General features: G+C 34.2%; 1 protein-coding gene across 1 annotated transcript; it reads right to left on the bottom strand.

Annotated features, from left to right (window-relative positions):
* Window positions 1-15178: 15178 nt before the first annotated feature.
* On the bottom strand, window positions 15179-16117 carry LOC110312592 (olfactory receptor 2B11-like). Its single transcript, XM_021186306.2, has one exon. The coding sequence runs from the start codon at window positions 16115-16117 to the stop codon at window positions 15179-15181; it is 939 nt and encodes a 312-aa protein (XP_021041965.1).
* Window positions 16118-25152: the final 9035 nt, after the last annotated feature.

A 25152-nucleotide genomic window follows, 5' to 3' on the forward strand; every position in this document is an offset into this window, starting at 1 on the left:
TGCAGAAGTCACATAAATATCCAAAAGAAGTTAAAGTAATAGGATAAGGAGAAACAGTAGGATGATTTTATCCAGTACAAATTCATCAATGAAGGGTGTTTTTTTCTTCCAGGAGTAAGAACAGTAGTATTGAACAATATATCTGACTTACTTAAAACTTAAAATCCTGACCTTAGATTCGAACTTAGCAGAAGGTCCCACCATCCCCAGAGGACTCTCCACCATGCAGGCACCCTAGCACACCCAGGATGGGAAGATCACTGGTGAGTGGAACGCAACATCTTTTCCAAAACAACTGGGAGGGGCCTGTGCCAGCAGGAGCAGGGACTCAGGAAACCTGCCTGAACAGCAGCTCACGTTCCTTCTGGTCAGTGCAGGTCTATGTTGGTTTTGAACACAGGAGACAACCCCTCGGTCCCCAGAGGAGATACCACTTCCAGGTGCTGTAACATGTCCAGGATCTTAGGATTCCAAGATCCCAGCATCACAGGAGCTTGGTCACACCAGGATCTCAGGGTCTCAGAGAAAACTGGACTGCCAAGAACTCTGAAACACCCAGAATCTCAGGTTCACATGATCCCGGAATCATAGGATCAAAGAGTAAGCTAGACTCTACGGAGTTCTGAGTCAACCAGGATTACAGAAAGGATAGGCTCCAATCAGATATACTGAAGGCAGAAAACATTTGAGATAATCAGATGGCCAGAGGCAGGTGCAAGAACAGAAGCAACAGAAACCAAAGTTAATTGGCATCATCAGAACCAAACTCGCCCACCATAGAAAGTCCTGGATACACCATCACACCAGAAAAGCAAGATATGAATCTAAAGTCACTTCTCATGATGATGGTGGAGAAATAAAGGAAGGAAATAAATAACTTCCTTAAAGAAATACAGGAGAACACATCAAATCAGGTGAAAGAGTTGAACAAAACCATCCAGGATCTAAAAATGGAAGTAGAAACAATAAATAAGTCAAAAAGGGAGACCACTCTGGAAATAGGAAACCTAGGAAAGAAGTCAGCAGCCATTGAGACAAGCATAACCAACAGAATATAAGAGATAGAAGAGAGAATCTGAGGAGCAGAAGATAACAGAGAAAACTGACACACAATCAAAGAAAATGCAAACTGCAAAAAGATCCTAACCCCAAAACATCTAGGAAATCTAGGACAAAATGAAAAGGCCAAATCTAAGGATAATTAGTATAGATGAGAAGGAAGATTTCCAACTTGAATGGCCAGTAAATATCTTCAACAAAATTATAGAAGAAAACTTCCCCAACCTAAAGAAAGAGATGCCTATGAACATATAAGAAGCCTACAAAAATCCAAATATATTGGACCAGAAAAGACACTCCTCCTGTCACATAAAAAAATAAACAAATTAAAGACATTTTAGAGTTTAATGAAAATGAACATGCAACATACCTAAACATATGGGACACAATGAAAGCAGTCCTGAGAGGAAAACTCATAGGACTGAATGCCTCCAAAAAGAAGCTGGAGGGAACATACACTATCATATTGACCACACACCTGAAAGCTCTAGAGCAAAAGGAAGCAAATTCACCAAAGAGGAGTAGACTGCAGGAAATAATCAAACATAGGGCTGAAATCAACTAAGTGGATGCAAAAAGAAATATACAAAGAATCAACCAAACCAGGAGCTGTTTCTTTGAGCAAATCAACAAGCTAGATAAACCCTTAGCCAGAATAACTACAGGGCACAGGGACAGTATCCTAATTAACAAAATCAGACATAAAAAGGGAGATATAACAACAGAATCTGAGGAAATCTAAAACACCATCAGATCTTACTACAAAAGCCTATACTCATCAAAATTGGAAAACCTGGTTGAAATGGACTAATTTCTAGGCAGATACCAGGGACCAAAGTAGTTAAATCAGGATCAGATTGACGATCAAAACAGTTCCGTATCATCTAAAAAAAAAAAAAAAAATAGAAACAGTCATTAATAGTCTCCCAACCAAAAAAAAAGTCAAAACAAACAAGCAAACAAACAAAAAACAGGACCAGATAGGTTTAGTGCAGAGTGCTATCAGACCTTCAAAGAGTACCTAATTCCAATACTCCTCAAACTAATCACCAAAATAGAAACAGAAGGTCCTCTACATAATTCATTCTATGAAGGAACAACTACTCTGGTACCTAAACCACACAAAGACCCAACAAAGAAAGAGAACTTCAGAACAATTTCCCTTATGAGCATCAATGCAAAAATACTCAATAAAATCCTTGCAAACTGAATCCAAGAACACATCAAAATGATCATCCATCATGATCAAGCAGGCTTCATTCCAGGAATGCAGGGATGGTTCAATATACAGAAATCCATTATCGTAATCCAGTACATAAACAAACTCAAGGACAAAAAACACATGATCATCTCCTTAGATTCTGAGAAAGCATTTGACAAAATCCAACACCGAATCATGATAAAAGTCTTAGAAAGATCAGGAACTCAAGGCCCATACCTAAACTTTGTAAAGGCAATATACAGGAAACCAATAGCCAACTACAAACTAAATAGTGAGAAACTGGACACAATACCACTAAAATCAGGGACTAGACAAGGCTGCCCACTTTCTCCTACCTATTCAATATAGTATTTGAAATTCTACCCATAGCAGTTAGACATCAAAAGGAGATCAAATGGATACAAATTGGAAAGGAAGAAGTCAAAATATCACTATTTGCAGATGATATGATAGTATATGTAAGTGATCCCAAAAATTCCACCAAAGAACTCCTAAACCTGATAAAGGACTTCAGTGAAGTAGCTGGATATAACATTAAATCAAACAAATCAGTGGCCTTTCTCTACACAAAGGATAAACAGGCTGAGAAATAAATTAGGGAAACAATACCCTTTAAAATAGTCACAAAAAAATATAAATACCTTGGTGTGATTCTAACTAAGGAAGTGAAAGATCTGTATGATAAGTACTTAAAGTCTTTGAAAAAGAAATCAAAAAAGATCTCAGAAGATGGAAAGATCCCCCATGCTCATGGATTGGCAGGATTAATATTGTAAAAATGGTTAACTTGCCGAAAGCAATCTACACATTCAATGCAATTTCCATCAAAATTCCAACTAAATACTTCACAGAGTTAGAAAGGGTAACTTGCAAATTCATCTGGAATAACAAAAAACCTAGGATAACAAAAAATATTCTCAATCATAAAAGAATCTTTGGTGGATTCACCATGCCTGACCTCAAGCTGTACTACAGAGAAGTTGTGATAAAAACTGCATGGTACTGGTACAGTGGCAGGTAGATCAATGGAACAAAATTGAAGACCACGAAATGAACCCAAATACCTATGGTCACTTTGAACTTTGACAAGGGAGCTAAAACCATCCAGTGGAAAGAGGTCACCATCTTCAACAAATGGTGCTGGGTCAACTGGCAGTTATCATGTAGAAGAATTCAAATGGAATCATTCTTATCTCCTTGTACAAAGCTCAAGTCTAAGTGGATCTAGGAACTCCACATAAAACCAGAGACACTGAAACTTATAGAGGAGAAAGTAGGGAAGAACCTTGAAGATATGGGCACAGTGGAATAATTCCTGAACAGAAACAACAATGGCTTGTGTTTTAAGATCAAGAATAGACAAATGAAGCATCATAAAATTGCAAAGCTTCTGTAAGGCAAAGGACGCTGTCAATGAGACCAAAAGGCAACCAACAGATTAGAAAACATCTTCACCAAGCCTAACTCTGATAGGGGGCTAATATCAAATACATATGGAACTCAAGAAGTTGGACTCAAGAAAGCCAAATGACCCTATTAAAAACGGGTTACAGAGCTAAACAAAGAATTATCAACTGAGCAATTCTGAATGGCTGAGATTCACCTAAAAAAAATTCAACATCATTAATCATCAGGGAAATGTAAATCAAAACAACCCTGAGATTCCACCTCACACCAGTCACAATGCCTAATATATAAAACACAGGTGACAGCAGATGCTGGCGGCTATGTGGAGCAAGAACACTCCTCCATTGCTGGGGAGACTGCAAGCTGGTACAACCACTCTGTAAATCAGTTTGGCAGTTCCTCAGAAAATTTGACAGAATTCTACCAGAAGATCCAGGAATACCAATCCTGGGCATATACCGAGAAGATGCTCCAACATGTAACAAGGACACATGATCCACTATGCTCAGCTAATAGCAGCCTTATTTATACTAGCCAGAAGCTGGGAAAAACCCAGATGTCTCTCAACAGAGGAATGGATACAGAAAATGTGGTACATTTACACAATGGAATACTACTCATCTATTAACAATGAGTTTATGAAAGCTCAGACAAATGGATGGATCTAGAGGATATCATCTTGAGTGAGGTAACCCAATTACAATCAGAAGAACACACATGATATGAACTCCCTGATAAGTGGATATTAGCCCAGAAGCTCAGAATCTTCTTAGAAGGGGGAACAAAATACCCAAGTAGTTACAGAGACTGCCCCACTTGGGATCCATCCCATAAACCACCACCAAACTCAGATACGATGGCAGATGCCAACAAGATCCTGATCACAGGAGCCTGATATAACTGTCTCCTGATGGCCTTTGTCAGTTCCTGGTAAATACAGAAGTGGATGCTCACAATCATCCATAGGACGGAGCACAAGGTCCCCAAAGAAGGAGCTAGAGAACGTACCCAAGGAGCTTAAGGTGTCTGAAGCCAGATAGGAGGAACATCAGTAAGAACTAATCAGTACCTCCAGAGCTCCTTTGAACTATACCACCATTCAAAGAAAACACATGGTGGGACATGTGTCCCTAGCTGTATATGTAGATGAGGATGGCCAAGTCTGACATCAATGGGAGGAGAGGCCCTAGGTCCTATGAAGGTTCTATGCCCCAATATAGGGGAATATCAGGACTGGGAATGGGAGTGGGTGGGTTGGGGAGCAGGGGGAGGTGGAATGGGATAGGCGATTTTTGGTGGGGAAACTAGGAAAGCGGATAACATTTGAAATGTAAATAAAGAAAATATCTAATAAAAAAGGAAAAAATAAAATATTCAATAAATGAAATAAAACAGAGGAAAAAATAAAAGAATGAGGACATCATGAGTTTTGAAGACAAATGTAAGGGACTAGAAAAGATCATCCTGTATGAGGTAACTCAGACCCAAAAGGACATGCATGGTATATACTCACTAATAAGTGGATATTATCCCCCAAATAATAGATATTCATTAAAAAGTTTTCAGACTAATCAAAAAACTTATAAATCCTCATAAAACTTACATAAATACTTTTAGAATGGTGTACGTATGTATCTATTATTTTATATGTGTGAATGAATTGGGTGAGTGTGAGCATGTGTCTGCCACAGAATATATTTGGATTGTGTACTCAGAGGGATAACTTTTGGGAGTTGGTTCCCACTTTCTACCCTTTTTACTTGAGGTCAAACTCAGGCAGTCAATCTTGGGCAGCAAGGGCTTTTTACCATTTGAGCCATCTTGTTAGACGAAAATATATCATTTAAAGCATCATTATACGACAATACAACTCATTGATGTAAAAAAAATAATTCATAACATTTTTTTCTGGGCTCACATATTTAACCCTGTATAGTTTTTTTTTTTTAATATATAGTTACTTAGAAATAATGAAAAGTTTTATTTATTTTGAGATAATTCATTCATGTTTGGCATTTATTTTATTTAATGACTGTACTGCCATGCTTTAATATACAATTGTATATTTTCAAAGACATATTAATTATCATACCTATACATACATTTATGAATAGCATAGGACAAGTTAATAACTAGCAGGCAATCTTCCTGAGATGACTTTTTTAGATTAAAATCTATGAAAAAATTCTGGTAGACAAGACCCAGAAAAAAATAATTTTAAGAAGGAAACTTTTTACAAATTAGAAATAAATGCTAAAATCACTTTTCAAAGTGTCTTTTTTGTTTTTCTGATGATGATATCCACTAGCAGGCTGAAAGTTAGAGCTGGGCAGTTCCTGCTGAGATAGAACAAAGTCTATTTACTTAATCCCTTGCTGTTTTAGATTGAGATGCTAAGTGCCAGAGACTGCAATTTCTGGTCTCAGAGGAACACAGAAGGCAGGCCAGCTACAGTACCAAAGTAAATTAGACTTAGATAAGTAAACTTTTAATTATCATCCAACAGCCCTAAATATCTTGTAATACAAAAAAGTCATACCCTCTGCCTATGCTCTTTCTCCTCTGCTGCCTCAAGAACAGCTGACCAGAAAGAAGACCCCTCAAGGGCTGGTCCCTGGCACAAAGTCACATTATATGAAACAAATTCTCAATGGATTGTCAAAGAATTATAATAATTGGGCTCCTGAGGACTAGAAAACAATTTGTCAAGCACTCTTAAAAGAACATGAATATTTACAATGGCAAACGCGGTTTCATGATCTTTGTGCTGAATGAGTGTGAATCAATACTAAAAGTAATAATCCTGTATTGCAAGCAATATCATTTCCTATGCTTACTGCCACACAGCGATATTTGAATCCATATATACAACCTAATACAAGGACAGAAAGATACATTAACAACTAAGGGAGATTGGTATGAAAGCAGCAGTGAGGCACATATATGATGGTTCTCTTGATGAAGAGCTGCCTATTCAAGCTATGGCTCAACTATGTCTGAGAAAATGTCCACAGTGACATGCATATGTTCTTTTACCTACATGGAGCTAGGTTAAACCTTTATTTTCACAGGCTCAGATAATTCAGCAAACAGATTGTCCCTGTACTGCTGAACAGCTGTTTTTGACCATGTGTACTTTACTCATGGTCTCTTCTCAAGCCACTTCTGATGGAGTTATTGTGTTTATATTCCTAATCCTCCATTTCTTGAACCTATTATGTAGGGACAATCTAATATTTCAACTTTTACTATTTCCAAGAATAGTTTTCTCCTCCATGGCAAGGTTTACAACATAATTCTCAAGATGATGGAGCATTATATAATTTTACTTCTCAGTGTAGGGTAATCCTGTGTGCTTGTTATTATCTCTTTGTTTGACTATGGATTAGCAATATTGGCTTTTCCCTGGAATTAACATCAGAAATAGTAGAACATGGTGGCAAAGATTGACTGTTTGGTCTATTAATCAAATTTGAAGCCATTTAATTTTTGACAGTGAATTATATCGAGAATGACTTGATTTTAAACATATTGGTTTGAAATACTATCCCTTTAAATGGCAATCTTGTATGAGTAAATTTAGAAAAAAATTATACAATTAGAAAATGCATCCTGGATTAGATAGAAGACCTTATGGAATGTTTATAAATACTTGTTCTGAATTTCCATTTCTGAATCATATGGCTTGTGATCTTTCTAATATTACCAGGATGAATGACAGGTGCTGGATTGATGATATGGAGAGATGGTAGAATTGCTAATTGCATATTCACTCTGAAGGAATATCCAACTGTTATACAGCACATTTTTGGAAGATCACAGATGCACTGAAACCTGTGATTTTGTCTAATGGTTCATTTACTAGGACTGTTCAATCTGCTTTTACTTATAGTTTTACAACATATAAGAAATATAATATTTCTGTTTGTGTACCTTTGCCTTACTTAATGCGTATTGGAGAATTTAATTTTTCATAGCAAGTAATTACACATATTAACAGTAGATGGTATTCTTGCATTATTAATGGCATATTGTTTAATTTTACCTCATATTCAGTAATGTATGTGAAACAATGTAGTTTTGTATCGGAAGGTTTGGGGGGGAATCCTACTTACATGTTATTACTAGAATGCTTGGATAAAATCTTTAAAAGGACAACAGGTCTGTTAGGGGGTGTTGTTGCTGTAATTTTAAGTCTTTTTGCTATGGCTGCTACAGCTGCAGTAGCTGCTGCTGTATTGCTACTTCTTTGCAAATTAAACATTCCGTAGAGCAATGTCATAAATAGTCTCATGAATTATAGATTCATCAGGTCGGTATCAATGCAAGGCTGTAGACAGAAGAACATGCATTAAAGGGATCTGTATGTTCGAGTGTACAGTACTAGCTGTAGTTAAATTGTGATTGGAATTCTCATACATTTCCCATTAATAATTTTCAATACAATGGCAGTGTTCAAGATTGAAAAAAGTCAGTAATACTTGAAAGGAAACTCTATTGTTAGACAGGATATTAAACAATTACAATATCAATTTCTGGATACATTTAAAAACAATTTTTATCTAATGATGCATCTGATATTGCTAGGATATTAGCTGATAAATTGTCTGGCATGGATCCTAGAACTTCACTGCACAGTGCAACTCATGCAGCTGGAGAAGTTAGTGTTGCTTTACTTACTAGTTTTATTTTAATTGATATTATTGGATTGGCTACTTACAAGTGTTGTTTTTGTAAACACTTTACAAATGGCAAAAATCTTTATGGAAAAATCTTTTAGAAGATAAATTTAAAAATTAAAAAGGAGGAAATTGTAGACAAATGGCATGAGGTGACTGCTTCCATCTTGCTAGCTATGAAGCAAACTAGGATCTTTGTGACTCTCACGATTCTGAGATACCAAGGAGACATACATACTCCTCAATCCTGGTATTTTACCTCGTAAGCTGCATGACAAAAGAAGTGGTCTTCATGAGTTTTTCTCATGAGATAGTAACTTTGTTTTTAGTTATAAGGGGCAAAATATCTAAGAGTTGGACTGCTGACAGATTTCTCAGTTGTCAAGGAGGTTTGAGTCACTTTCTTTTTTTATTGGATATTTTCTTCATTTACACTTCAAATGATATCCCAAACGTCCCCTATACTCCCCTACCCTGCTCCCCTACACACTCACTCCCACTTAAGGGCCCTGGCTTTCCCCTGTGCTGGGGCATATAAAGTTTGCTAGACCAAGTGTTCTCTCTTCCCAATGATGGCCAACTAGACCATCTTCTGCTACATATGCAGCTAGAGACACGAGTTATGGGGGTGCTGATTAATTCATATTATTGTGGCACCTATAGGGTTGCAGAACACTTCAGTTCTTGGGTACATTCTCTAGCTCCCACATTACGGGCCCTGTGTTCCATCCTATAGATGATTGTGAACTTCCACTTCTGTATTTGCCAGACACGGGCAAAGCATCACAGGATACAGCTATATCAGGTTCCTTTCAGCAAAATCTTGCTGGCATATGCAGTAGTGTCTGCATTTGGTGGCTGATTATGGGAAGGACAAGATATTTTCTTCATTTACACTTCAAATGATATCCCAAACGTCCCCTATACTCCCCTACCCTGCTCCCCTGTTGCTAGGGAAATAGCAGCCGGTGAGAACTAAAACTGAGGGAAATCTTTGTTCTCCTTTGCCTTTAAAAGAAGTTGAAACTTTGAAAGAACTGTGCTCTGACTGACTTGGCTGTGCAACTCATGTAACCTGGATAATGCAGGTCCACCCTTAGTAGTACAATGCACTGGACATTAACAGATGCAATATTACATTTGTATTATTTTAAGTTTTCATATTGTTAACATATTAATCATAAACTTCTTTGTCAATATTCACCATCCATGTCAAAAGGGAAAACTACATATTCAATTATAGAGACAATAACTTCATTTTTAGTCAAGTATGGCTTCCTTCTACAAAACAGAAAGTTTACACTGGGTAGACACAGAGCTGCAAGTTCTCCAAGATGGGGAACTGAGAAAATGGGTGATAAGACATCATTTGCTTACTTAAGCATTTTTCTCTTCTTGTAATTAAATGTGAGAGGACATTCACAAATTTTCCACCTTAAATTTATAGGATTTTTGTTGTGTTAAGGAAAGTCTTGTCTGTTTTGCATCTATCTTCTTTATAAAACTACAGTTTGATATGTGGCATTTACACTGAATTTCTATGTCTAATTGGATCTGACCAGTCAGAGCCTAATAAGGGTGAGTGTTGCATTGTCTGTGTAACTCTCCTTGAAATACACAAAAGTTCTGTAATCTTGTCCCTAACTCCCATAAGTTTACTGCACTATCTCATGGTATTTTGACACTTTCATACTTAGATTACAGAACCTTTATATCTTCAGCTTCTAGTAATTTTAACTATTATTTTACTACACAGACATTTCTTTATCTTGAAATCTCTAAATCACATTAGGATGGCTCAAACTCTATTCATTAGATTCTCTCTCTCTCTCTCTCTCTCTCTCTCTCTCTCTCTCTCTCTCTCTCTCTCACACACACACACACACACACACACACACACACACATACAAACACAAACACACACACATGTATGTATGTGTGATTCATATGCTATTTCCATTATATAAACAAGACATAAATATATGTCAGGAAAGATCAAAAGTGTAAAGTATATATTTTATCTAAGTCTGAAACAAGTAGATAAAACACATGATCAAGTTAATGTGAAAAATTTTTAATTCATTTATACAAAGGAAAATATCTCAAAATTACATTTTGTGTGGTAATATTAATAAAATTGTTATAAATGTTTATATATGTGACATTTGTCATATACTATCTCAGATATAGTGGTTCATTAAATTTAATAGTTTTAGTGATGTTTCAAGTAATAGGTAGATAAAAGAGGTTTAATTTATGAAGAGATTTGGTTGTTTTCAAAGGTGATGAATCAGGATTTCCAAGTTTCAGAAAAGATTTCCTGAAGTGAAATGCTGTTTGACTTTCAAACATGCATTAAATAGTATTACCAAGTATAATCAACTTGCAAATAAACTAATGTTAACACTATTCTTCCCGAGTAACCATAAATTTAAAACCATTAAATTATTTATATATTGTAGATTCTGATCCTACCACCTCACTAATTATTTTGTTTTGCATAAAGTTCAAACTGAAAGAATCAAGTTTGACCCATGTTTTATCCTTTTGTTGCCTATGGTTTAAGATTATTATACAAGCAATCCTTGTCTGAATATATGTAATGCAATACTCTCCCAATATTTTTTCTAGAAATGTTAGAGTTGAGTCTTTACGTTTACATTTTTAATCCATTTTGAATCTTTACAGCTTTGATGAAATTCTGAGGTCTAACCTCAGTTCTCTACTGCAAACATCCTGTTTCCCTGCCTCTATTATTAAAGATAATGCCCATAAAAATTTATCAAAAATAAGATTTTGTTCTATATCTTTCAACTCTAATGATATCTGTTTCATATATTTGGATGATATACTACTGTTTTTTCCTATGTATCTATGTTTCATTATCTTGTGCTAAGTTGACACTTTAAAAATATATAATGAATTTCTTATCTCCTCTTACAAGTTTTCTCTCATATAAAATACACATTCCCCAAATTATCAATTATAGAGCACTAATGTATTTAAACCAAATATAGTACTTCAAAATATCTATATAAAATACTTTACAGATCCCATTTATTTAATAATAAAATTTTGCATTGTATTAGTTAGGGTTCTGTTATTGGGATAAATGCTATTACCAAATGCAATTTGGTAACAAAAGGGATTGCTTGATTTACACATCCCAATTGTACTTCCCGAAGGAGTGAGGGGAAAAAAAAAGCTTTAACAAGCAAGTGCCAACAACTTCAAAAATGCACATACATACATACATACATACATACATACATACATACTGGATGGATGGAGCAAAGCTCTCAAAAGTAGACTCCATTATTACAAACATCTATTAACATTTTTTTAAATCATATCAGGAAGCTGAGAGCAAGAATGGGTACAAGAAATTAATTGTAACCTAAATCACCAGTCTGGCATTCATGACAGCCAGAGCTACTTTAACTGACATTGTTCTTGTTTACTGACCTCAAAAAAATCCCTAGCTCAACTATTAATAGTGTTTCTTTCTGGATTTCAAATTGTTCCATACAATTTTCTATACCACACCTACTGACAAAATCATCTTAACCTAACTTCACTAACAATCCATTTTTTCAAATTCTTTTTAATGTTAGTGGTCACTGCTAATGATCTACATTTCTCAGTTCATTCCAAGGGTGGTGGCTGAATAATTTATTTGCCCAAGCATCAATGTCTGGAACATATAAAGCATAATTGTGATTGCTGTTGATTCTGTCCAGTGAGTGTGTGGAAGCCCCCTTAGAGTTTTCATATGACGACAAAAACAGAGCCAAATTTCATACAGTATAAATTTCTCAGGGCTCTGCCTCTCTGAGACACACCCAACATAGTTTGCTTAAGTGGTGAGCCACATTCCACGAGTTCTAAACCATTTATTATTCCTTTCACATGAACCTTGGCACCACATTAATCATTAATCAAGAAAATATGCCTATAAGACAATCTGATGAGGGCATTTTCTCAATTGATGATCATCCCAGGATGACCTTGCTGTGTGTCAAGCAGACAAAAAACTAACTACTACAAATATCCAGTTGCTTAATAACATATTTATAAGATGAAATACAATTTTACTTTCAAAATCAAAGAATAAAACTACTCAGTAAATCAGTTAATGACTTGTACAGGACACTATCATTGTATTATGTAAATAATACTCACATACTTTTGGTAAAATCATAATGAAATAAGCCTTAAATTAGACTCAAAACTTAAGACCTAACAGTAGAAACTTTTTGATTAACTGAGGCCTAGTTTTAGAGAGAGCAGGGCATTTATTCAGATTTTGAGTTCCTTAAAAATCATTATTATTAGCTGGGCGTGGTGTCACACTCCTTTAATCCCAGCACTCAGGAGGCAGAGACAGGCAGATTTCTGAGTTCGAGGCCAGCCTGGTCCACAATGTGAGTTCCAGGACAGCCAGGGATATACAGAGAAACCCTGTCTCAAAAAACAAAACAAACAAACAAACAAAAAAAATCATTATTATTTCAGGATAGCATTTGAATTTTATGTAAAGAAAACATCTAATAATACAAAAAAAGAAAAAAGAAAAAGAAACTGATCCTTGGAAGGTGGGGGATGGCATCCCCCTCTTTATAAGCTCAGACTCTTAAGTAAGCATTTGCCTTGATCAGAAAACAAAAATTATTATTATTATACTTGTGTCAGTGTGCCTGATATGTATATTATCTGGTTGCACAATGTGTATAGTTGTAATGACACAATTTGCGTAGAAATAGAAGAGCAAGTTTAAAGAATAATTTCTGTTTTTAATTTTTATATGGCTTCTGGGGATTGAACTTACTTAGGTCAAAGACTCACTAAACAAGCTCCTTTGTTGACTGAACCACCTAACTAGCCCTTAACATCAGAATTTTAGAAGAATAAAACCTTCCCAAATATACCTGAAGGTTTGTTTTAGTTTGTGGTGTTTATTTTATTTTATTTTATTTTATTTTATTTTATTTTAAGACAAGGCCATGCTCAAAATCAGCCTTTTCCCAGGCTGGCCTTGAACACATCATTCTTTTTGTTCCAGATTCTTAAGTGTTAGAATCCAGATCTGTGTCACTATGCTTGGTAGTAGTTTTATATTCTGATAAAGTTTGTGTTTAGGTCTTTTCCCACCCCCAGCAAAGCTATACCCATTTTGTTTCATGTCTGCCAGCTATTTCATATTGTTGTTTTAATGTGTCTGCCAGTCATCGACACAGAAGAACAACTTGCCTCATAGTAGGGTCATGCTAACTTATTACTATGTGATATTCTGGATATTCTGAGCTTTGTCAATATTAAGAAATACCCCAACTGTAAACTCCACTTAAGACCAATCAGAATACAGGACATCGAAAAATGTTCTGTGTAGTTAGCAAAAATAGCTTGGGTCAGAGCTGACCACTAAGCAGCACTTTCTGTACATGTACACGAGCTCATTGGGGTGAGAAATATTCACCTTGTTAGCTCGGCACTCTAATTCTGACCACTGTGGCTCTCTGATCAATTAGTATTAGGCTGTGCATTCAATATCCCATCCTTCTCTAACTGAGATTGGTGTTTGTGTAGGTTTTGGGGTAACTCTTGGACTCCAACAGTTTATGTTTTCTGTTTTCAATTTATTCAACTGAGGTATGTGGTTTTGTAATAGTGGCTATTATCCTTTTGTTTCTTTTGCAGGACTTATTAATATAGGGATTTAATGGTGTGATTTCCCTGTTTTTCTTTTGTTTGTTTGTTTTTGTATTCCTTTTTGGTTTTGTTTTTTGTCTGAACAATGTTTTATTGCCCTTTCCATTCTGAAGGATAGATTTCTTTTATATAATATTTTTAGCTTGTAGCTGTTTTCCTCTCAGGACTTTGAACACTTTGTTATGTTCTCATCTAGCCTTTACTATAATGTAAATTTATGCTGAGAAAACTGACTTTATTCTAATGAATATTCCCTTATGTTATGGCTTGATATAATTCTATGACCCATGTGATTGGATATTTGCGATACAGTTGATGTCAGTCTATTGGGAAGTAGAACTTTTGGTGGGTTGGGCCTGGGAGATGATCATTGAGGATTACAGTTCCTTTCTTTAATTGCTTCTCTTCTCCTCTTTCTTGTTTTTTCTCTCTTTCCTGATCACATCTAGGTAACAAAGAGTTGAAACATGCTCCACCAACAATGGACTAATAAAGAACAATGTTTCAACATTAAATTAATAAATTTCCTTTCATGAATTGTAAAATATTTTATATGATAGTTTTAAGTTGGCGGTATAGATTTTTGACAACTAAACTGTAGAACTTCAATTTGGAGTAGAACATATTTTGAATATCACTTGCCGCTAAAATAAGCTTCATCAAATGTATACTCATTGTTTGTTGATGTAATTCACTTGTTTCACATTAAAAAACTATTTTCCCTTATTGATTTGTTTTAAATTTCAAAGGCATATATAAATGTCCCAATTTAGTCTCAGAAATGTTTTCAAACTGTTCTTCATTACTACTTTCTTTCTTTTATTCTTACTGATTCAAGTTGTACTAGTTGTGTTTTAAAATAATTGAACATTTATATATATTTTTTGTCTGTTTTATATTTTAATATATCATTAGAAACTATTTAAACATCAAACATTTCATCCTAACTTATAAACGTAAACCACACTGCTGTGATACTTGAAATGAGAAAATTCTGGCAAAAGGCTATATTCTTTGGACTTGGAATATATGACCATTATTAGAGAAACCAATAAAATATAACTACAATTTTTAATTTTGTTAATTTGATTCCAAAGTATTTTCACTTTAAACGGAAAATACTCCTCAGGAGCTTTTTAAAGGCACCCTTTACATCCTTGTTTCTTAGGGTATAGATGAAGGGATTCAATGTAGGAGTTATCACTGCATAAAAGAGAGCCATGAACTTGGGTTGGTCCCTTGTGATGGATGAAGAAGGCTGAAGGTACATGCTAATACCTGGACCATAAAATAAGGATACTACAATGAGATGAGAAGAACATGTCCCAAAGGCTTTCCTCCTTCCTTCAGAAGATTTAATTCTAAGTACTGCACACCCAATATTAACATAAGAAGCAAGAATTAAGCACAGAGGAACAATAAGTATAAAAATGCATACCACAGAAAGTGCTAGCTCATTAAATTCCTTTTCACCACAGGCAGTTTTTATGAGAACTGGGATTTCACACAATAAATGATCCAATTTATTTGTGCCACACAATGGAAGTTGCAATGTTAGTGTAGCCTCTGAAAAACCAAAGATCACTCCAGTCAGCCACATAATAGATACTGACAAAATGCACACTCGTTGGTTCATGATGAGGGTGTAGTGGAGAGGTTTGCAGATAGCCACATATCGATCAAAGGACATAATAGCCAAAAGTAGACATTCTGTGCCTCCCATTATGTGGAAGACATAAAGTTGAACAACACATCCAATGTAAGTAATGGTTTTTCTGGAGCTTCCCAGGTTAAACAGCATCTGAGGCACAATGCTTGTGGTGTAGCACATATCCAGAAAGGAGAGATTTGTGAGGAAAAAGTACATGGGGGTGTGGAGACGAGGGTCTAAGGTGGACACTAGAATGATGGCGATATTCCCCATCAATGCCATGGGATATGTTATCAGAAGAGTAACAAAGAGAGGGAGTTCCAGCCAAGGATGGTCAGCAAAGCCCAGTAGGATGAATTCTTTTGGGTGGCTTTCATTGGTTATAGCCATTCTCCTTTGATTTAATTTACCTACAGTTTAGAAGTACCATGTTAATTTAAAACGATGCATACATAAAATAAAGGAAAAATATTGGAAACCAAGAGAAGTGCTAGTCACATACAAAAATAAATCCATAAAATTACAGCAGTTGGTTGTTGTTGTTGTTGTGATCTATAGAGATTACACAGTGTTTAAGCATACTTATTGTTTTTCTTGGAAACTAAGCATGTATTTCTAGTACCATTATGAGTGTAGCACAAGTACCTACATCTCCAGCTCCAGAAAATAAAATGCCCAATTCTGTCTTTTTGTGGACACACCACACAAGTACACATAGGCATAAATATAATAATAAGAAAACTTAAAAGTCAAAATCTACCTCTAAGAAAAACCCTAGATGCCAAGAGTATGGCATGCTGTACTTCAATTCCTTAACAAAAATTTCTGTGATATTACATTACTCTGTCCAGAATAACTAGTTATTCTTAATAAGTAAAGTACAAAAAAATCAATAATAAACACTAAAGATATATCTGATCATGAAGCCACTGCTACAGAAGATTCTTTCAAGAATTCAACCACCAAATTACAATAAATAAAACAAAACAAAACAAAAAAAAAAAAAACCCATGATTGTGGATGTACAGAAAAGAATGCAGCTCAGTAGCCAGGTAATAAATAATAGTATAAAGACTACAGAAGATCCAAACATATACAATTGGAAGTCATACATACCTTTCAGAATTTAGTAAGAGTTAATAATCTCAATCTTCCAAATAAAAGACAGAGATGACCTGACTAAAATGAGATAGAGGAAGCAATTATTCATAGTATGTAGGAAACCAACCAACCAATAAACAAACAAACACATCCCATTTGTAATGCAAACAGAATAAATGTGAAATTTCAAGAAAAATGGATTCCAAAAGCAAATAGTATTAGGTATAGAAAGAATACCTTTTTGTTAATGAAATAAACTACCCTACAGGAGTGCCTAAAATTCATGAGAAATGAATCATACAGGAAACATTAGCATATCCAATTTCAGTAAGGAGTATTAAACCAAAAGACAAGAACAGATTCTGATATAACAGTAAATTACTACATTATTAATAATAGACAGATCATTCAGGCAAACAAAACAAAACAAAGAAACAGAAAACAAACAAGCAAACAACCCACTGAAGACACATTCTAGTTAATTTTTTAAAAAAGCATACCTTTCGTTGTTGATGTTTGTTTGTTTATGTTTTTGCTTCTTCCAACCCCTGACTAAGACAGGGTTTCTCTGTGTAACCCTGGATGTCTTGGGTCTTTCTTTGTAGACCTAACTGGCAAGAAAGTCAGAGATCTACCTGCCTCTGCCTTGTGAGTACTGGAACTAAAGACATGTACCACTACTACCAAGCACCATGTAAATAAAAAAAAATGAATTAATATCTTTTGTCTTATAATATTATAATTGAATAGAATATAGATCAACAGATATATAATCTGCAGAAATTGTCTAGAACATAGTAACTAAACAGTGTAACTTTAAGTTATAAGTGTTATCATTGAGGAATGTAGGATGTAAATTAAATTTTTCCTAAAGTTACACGAAAAAAAAAGCAATATAACCTTAGCTAAAGTGGCATAATGAAAGCTGTTATGAGATTATAGCTGTTGTTGGACTGCATTTAAACAAATAGAAATGTGCTCTAAATAAATTACCTATTAAGGTACATAAATGGTTTAAGTAACAAGATCTGCAAATATCAAACATTTTAGAAGAAGAAGGGGATAAAAAAATTAGGGCAGAAATGCTTTAAAACTGAGAGAACAAAATAAAGGTTAGAAAAAACAGAGTTGGAACACTGAAAATAGGTTTTATACTGTCAAAAACTTGGCTAAACTGATCAAATTATTTTGTGTCTTCAGGGTTTTATTTTTTCTGTTATTTTGGACAAATTTTGACAGTGTAGTGCATATTTTCAATGTTCCAACACTGTTTTATTGACCCTTTATTTTGATCTCTATGTTTTCAAGCACTTATACCCTTGTTTATATTATCCCTTTTCTTCTAAATTTGATATTGGTAGTTCTTCAACATAAATTGCTTCAGATAAGAAGTGGTGTTATAACAGCTATAACTGAACTTCAGAGCAATATTAGGCAATACTTTGAAAAATGTTATCTCCTACTACCCAAAGCATATCTGTGAACTGATAAAGCAGAACCAAAGTTCAAAATGAAAAGCTAGAGTAATCAATAGATATGAGAGTAAAACAGGAAATCTACCGACATAACAAAGATCAATACTGAATTGATTTATTGATGAATTCCTATAGATCTTAAGAGACAAACCATTTCCAAGATTGTTCAAAGTAATTAACTAAGAAGAAATGAAGGAAGGTTAAATATGTATTATGTGAATCTAGCAATACCCTGATACTCAGACAAGCTCAGAACAAAGGAAAAAGGAGGAAAGACAAACATCATGATCAAGTTGGATTCACTGTAGGAAACTTAAGATGGTTGAACGTATAAACCATTCAATACAATATGTATGACATATTAGCACAAATAGAGGGTAGGAACCACATCATTATCTCAATAAATGCATAAAATTATTTTGACAAAAAAATAATGTCTCTTAATAATACAAGTAAAAAAGGCACCAAAAATACTATACCTTACCTCAACTGAATAAAAAAGTTATAATGTGGCAAATATGTAGACAACATTATACTAAACTTAAAAATCTGTAAGCATCTTCCAATATATAAAAGAAGACATTTTTTCTGTCATATTGAACTTTGTGGTTGAAATCTTGGCCAGATCAGTAAAGAAAAAAAAGTACAAAACAGTATACAAATGGGAAATAGAATATAGTGAAACTATTTTTCAGATAATAGGATCCCATAATTATAAATTCCTAAAGACTCCACCACAAAATACATATGATAAACACTAAAAAATGTAGAACAATGCAACCCAAACTCAAAGAAAATATTACCTTTTTCTTTTTCTTTTTCAACCCCCTCTCACTTTGTGTGTATATAGAGAAATGTTCAAATTTGTGTAGATGCATGTGTTTGTAAGAGTGTATGTGCACAGGTGTGTGAGTGTGGAAGATGAGGTTTGATATAGGAAATAATTATTGATCATTCCTTTATCTTTTTCGTTGAGGAATAGTCTCCCAATCAAACTTATAACTAATCAATATGGCTACTATCCCTAGTCAGAAATTTCTGGAGATCCCAGCTCAAAACAAGAATTAAAGGTGGAATGCTACTTCTATGTAGCATACTTCACATTAGTTTTATATATATATAACAAAAGAAAACAAAATTCACAAAAACGCAATGCAGATCAGAGCATTCAAAGAATTACCTAAATATAAACTTAATCAAAGAAATTAAAAACCTTTACAATAGACACTTCAGGAAGGGAAGAAAGAAAATTTAGAATACAGTAAATGGTAGAAAGAATTTTCATGTTTGTCAGAAATTTCAGACTATTGTAGGAGCCATATTGTCTAAGTTTGATTGGGGGACTATTGCACAATAAAAAAGATATAAGAATGATCAAGAATTATTTCCTATATAAAACCTCATCTTCTACACTCATACACCTGTGCACGTACAATCTTACAAACACATGCATCTACACACATGTAAGCATCTCTATATACACACACAAAGTGAAAGGGGGTTGAAAAAGAAAAATAGAAAGTTAATATTTTTGGTACTGTGAATTTATGTTATTAAACTGGCATGGTATTAAACTGGCATATTGCCAAGAGCAATATACAAATTTAGTACAAACCCATTATATTCTTTATAGGAATAGAAATAGCAGTCTCAAAATTCATGTGGAAAATGAAATAATTTAAATAGCCAAAGCATCCCTAAGCAAAAGAAGCAACAATAGAGATGCCACAATGCCTGCTTTAAACTACCAGCATAATTTATAATGACAAAAACCTAGTGGACTGGATGAAAAGAAAAAATATACACCAATAAGGGAGAATTGAAGATTTATACAAAATTTTTACCTAGGATCAGAGAAAAAGAATATTATATTATCATAGGAAATGCATGGATCTAGAAATGTTTGTGTTGAGTGCAATAAGCTGGTTTTATAGATACAAACTCATGATGAATTTTAAAATACATACAATATAGAAAAAGAGCATATGACAATAGAGAACTAGTCATACATGAGGAAGAAGAAGAACGTAGGGAAACCAATAGAAATCATTATTTAACTAAAGTTGGAATGTCATTTTGAAATGTCTAATTCATAAGATAATATACTTTGATGAAGGAGGAGTTAGTACAGTTCCCAGTGGCCAATTCAACAAACTTCAAATACATTTTTCACTATAGATAGTTGGCACCAGGAAAATCATTAGTATCTCAATTAAGCACTGAGAAGTTTGAAAAATCATATGTTTTCTATATATTATTATAATTAGGAATTTATAGTTTCAGTATCTAACCATGTCATTTAATACATTAATTATTTTCATATTTAGGCGTTTCTAATATTAGCAGATAATAGTAATAAATATTTAACTATTTAAACCTGGCATTTAAATTTTCATTAGGAGGCTGATGGAAAATAAAATGAGATTAAAAGTTTATTGGAGTCTTCAGCACATAAGGTCATTACTAATTAAGTGAAATTACTGTCACTTTTCATAGTAATTATGGGCTAGAATACAACTGAAAGAAAGCTTTCATCGTTTAGTGATCAACAGCTTCGTGTTGACAAGTCACTTCTGAAAATTTCATGAAGAAGAGAAAGTAAAAACTGTCTTTTTGTACCTTAAGAATTTGATTTGGTAATATAATACCACCAACTGATTACTAAATTAATATTTTAGTAACTTTAGTAGGTGAATTAGTAAATTATTTTGTCACTTCCATACAATCTTAACTCTTTACGTGAATAGTCTCACCTGGTAGGAGATTTAGGCTATTATAAAATGTGTTTCACACCTGAAAGAGAAAAAGATACAAACAAATTTTTATTTTCTAATCTATATCCCAACATCCTGTTTTACTATGCCAGTTGGTTTTGATATTTGTAATGTTCTTTATAGATAATACCTTAATACAATTACCTGGAATTGTAAAATAACAGCACTAGTAGCCTAGGTTTTTTCATGAAAGACATTGACACCTGTATATTTCATTTAGCTGACATCATTCATGATTCTATATTAAAGCCATTTAAATTTAGAAACAAATCTTGATTTCTTATACAATTTTTTCTTATACAATAATTTACAATAATTTCTTATACAATTGAAAATGTGATGTGAAATAAATTACAATGGCCTGGGGAGATATCTCAGTAAGAGTTTTTCATGCAAGCAGAGTTAGGATCCAGATTCAGTACTCAGTATATGTGTTCAAAAATGCTGGATGTGATGGTGTGTACTTGTAATCTCAACAGTGGTGTAGTAGGAAATCACAGATCCCTGCTACTTTCTGGCCAGCCATACAAGGCTTTTTGTTGAACCCCAGGACAGTGAGACACCCTAGTTCATAAAGCAAGGTGCACAGCTTTTACAGAACATTAGAGGCTGCAGTTTTCTTCCACATGTGCATACACATAGTCTCTTCCTTTCTGTCTGTCCTACTGTCCGTCTGTGTGTGTGTGTGTGTGAGTGTGTGTGTGTGTGAGAGAGAGAGAGAGAGATCACAAACACACACACACATCTAACCACCCCACATACAAAGAATTTCACTTTGTTTAAAAAAAATTAATAATTTCAGTTTTCACATTCATAATTTACAATGTAAGATGTATTTAGCATTTTTATATTCACATTTAATTTGGTCAGCCACTGACTGTTCATAAAGCTTTCAAAGGGGTATTCAATATTACAAATTATCCTAGAGTTTACTATAATGGACTACAAGAGTGGTGATCCCTCTACTATTCTGTTGACATCTTAATATAATTTGTATTATACAAATGTTGTTCATATTGTATAAGCTTAGTTTTGACTTCACAAATGCAGGAATCATTCTTGGCCATTTTATTTCTCTTCATATTAATTTAGCAACTACACAGATGCCCCTGACTTGTGATTTACTCTGAAATATACCTATGTTCTGTAATTATATCATAACATCACATCTTCAGCATTGCATGCTCATATTCATTTAATTTTGCTTGTTATCTTATCTCTTTTGTATTTTCTGCTTTAAGTAACTTTCTATTGTATATCACTAGAAGATCTATTTTCTTACAAAATTTAGTCATTTTAATGATATGTAAACTGCATTCATCTTGGGATTTTTGAGCATCAGCTCATCTGTTTATCCTAGTATTTCTCAGTTATACTTAGCTGTAATTAAATGCTATTTAACTTAATTTAACTTATGAAATTTATTAGATATATACAGTCAAGGACCAAACACTCTAATTATTTTTTGTCTGACCCTAAAACCTATGAATGAAATCTCTGTCTCTGCCTCTCAATGCCTCTCCCACCCAAACAGCTACACCTACCAACCCATATGTATACTCTACCACAGAAACTTTGACTATTTACTAAAAACTTATTCCTATAATATATTTTATCAATTAAATAAAGATTACACTTTGTTCAAATATTCAGTATATGCCAAAACTCTACTGCCTCAATTATATACCAATTTAAGCTAAAGGTGCTGAGGAAAAAAAAAATCAAAGAAGGAACTAGTTGTTTATAAATACTAGTGAACAAAGTAATTCAAATTTTAGAGATCTCATGATGTAAAATACTGTATAACATTCATTTATATAATTGACAGAACTATCTATAGATATATCTACCTTTCCTAAGACCTCATGGCTTTTGAAAGAAAGTGTTACTTAATTTAAATTGTTTTTATATTTTCCACTGGAGTGTAATTATATAAGGATTCATTTAAATCTTTCAGATTATAGAGAAAATAAAAACTGTTGCCCACAGGTACATATTCAATCATAAATCTAACTTACTTTTATAGTTGGCACAAGTGCCATAGAACCTACACCAGGCAGCCAGTAGTAGAAAGTATCAACCATAGTTTGTGAGTATAGTACTGTATGCTTGCTAAATGTAGCCTCTAATATTTGAGGCATTGTTTTCAACCAGACCATTCATTTATCACTCTCACACGTATGTTGTCCCAGAAAGTTTCTTGGGAAAGTAGTCTCAGTGGAAATGTTTCTTATGTACAATTAGTACATACTAAAGAGAGGTTGGGAGATATCTTCGGTTTTCAGACATGCTTTATAGTAAACATAACAAAACTCATAAAACACTTTATATAAGTGTTACATTGAATGTAATTAAAGTAAGTAAATAAAGCAATATATGAGTAAATGAGTCCTTGGAATTTATATAAGAATTTAAGTACCTTCATTCATTCTTATAGTAATTCATATACTTTTGAAATAATTGAAGTCATAATTCAGGCTGTTACCAAGACTAAGAGAAATGTAAACACCAAATCTTTCATCTACAATATTATACTCTCAGCAAGATATGCGAGGGCAATGGTGTCACAAAGCTTGTGGGAATAACCAACCAATGACTGATTTGACATAAGGGTCACTTCATGAGATGTATTCCATAACCAACACTGCTTGTGCAAATAAGAAACTGAGACAAGATGACCCAGAGACTTTGGATAAAATCAAATAATAATAGTCTCAAAAAAATAAAAATTATAGTGAGAAAATTATTCCTAATGATATTTTTCTACACTCATAAATGAATGCTTTGCTCAATCATTATCAGAGAATCTTCTTCCTACAGTAGAAGGGAATAAATAAAGAGACTCACAGACAGAGACTATGTACAGAGTGAAAGACCTTGCAGGACTAAGCCCTAAATGTGAGGTCTTTATCAACATAATTACCTCAGAGGTCAGGAAATACCACAGAAGTTGAGGCAGAAAGAATTAAGAGCTAGAAGAGTGGAAGATACCAAGAAAACAAGGCCTTCTATATAAATATGAGCAAAGCTCAATATAACCTCACATATTTTGATGCAGCATTGAGAGATCCCTCATGTATCTGCTCCAGGGTCTCTGCTGATATATTACTGTGTCCAGTTTAGTGTTTTTATGATATTCCTCCATGTGTGGAAATTAGGTTCTTAATCATGCCTTCACTTGAAATCTTTTCTTTCTGCTTGTTTGACTTGCTCAACTTTAATGTGATAGTTTTTGTTTTAATCTTATACTTTATTTTGTAACATTAAAAATTCATGAGTAAATGAAAGAATGAAAACCTAGTCATGATCAGACTTTCTCATTTGGAAGCATATATTTCCCACATGTAAGCATTCCCTTGAACCCCTCCCCCACCTCAGTCCTCTGTGGCATGCCCAGCTGCCCTCTGTGGACAGCTCTCCCCAAGACCTTCACTGTCCAGACACCTCTCCACCGACCTTCATCATACCTGTTTATACAGAACCATAGAGGTTATATTTTTACCCTGTACCCATTTCCTTGTTCCCTGCTCATAGTCTGCTAGGGCATGCCTAGCTGTCCAGAGTAGTGTAATATCCTCTGGAGATCCATTGCTCCACCACCCCTCTGCTTGCCTTCTCTACCCCAATTTCCTTCCAATCATGTTCCCATTGGCATACCTAACTGCTGGAACACTTGAACTATCCCCTGACTTCCATTGTCCAACCCAAAGATATCCAACACAGCCTGATACACCACAATCATCAAGGTTTGGACCCCTCCCAATACCTCCTACAACAGGAACGTCTGATGACTTGTACATAGCTAATGGATCAGTACATAGTATGCAGCATAAAAACACAATCCACAAATTAAAGAACAATATGTCACCTTTAGAGCACAGCTATCCTACTACAGCAAGCCCTGAATATTCTAACAACCAAAGCACAAGAAAATATTCATAAATGCAACCTTATGAAGATGATAGAGGGTTTTAAGAAAGAAACTGATGAACTGTATAAAGAAATACAAGAAAGTACAATCAAACATGCAGTGACCTTTAAAGAGGATACAAATAAATCCCTGAAAGAAAGAAAT

The sequence above is a fragment of the Mus caroli genome, unplaced genomic scaffold (genome assembly GCF_978045245.1).
Source record: "Mus caroli unplaced genomic scaffold, Mus_caroli_1 scaffold_18, whole genome shotgun sequence".
Taxonomy (NCBI): Eukaryota; Metazoa; Chordata; class Mammalia; order Rodentia; family Muridae; genus Mus; species Mus caroli.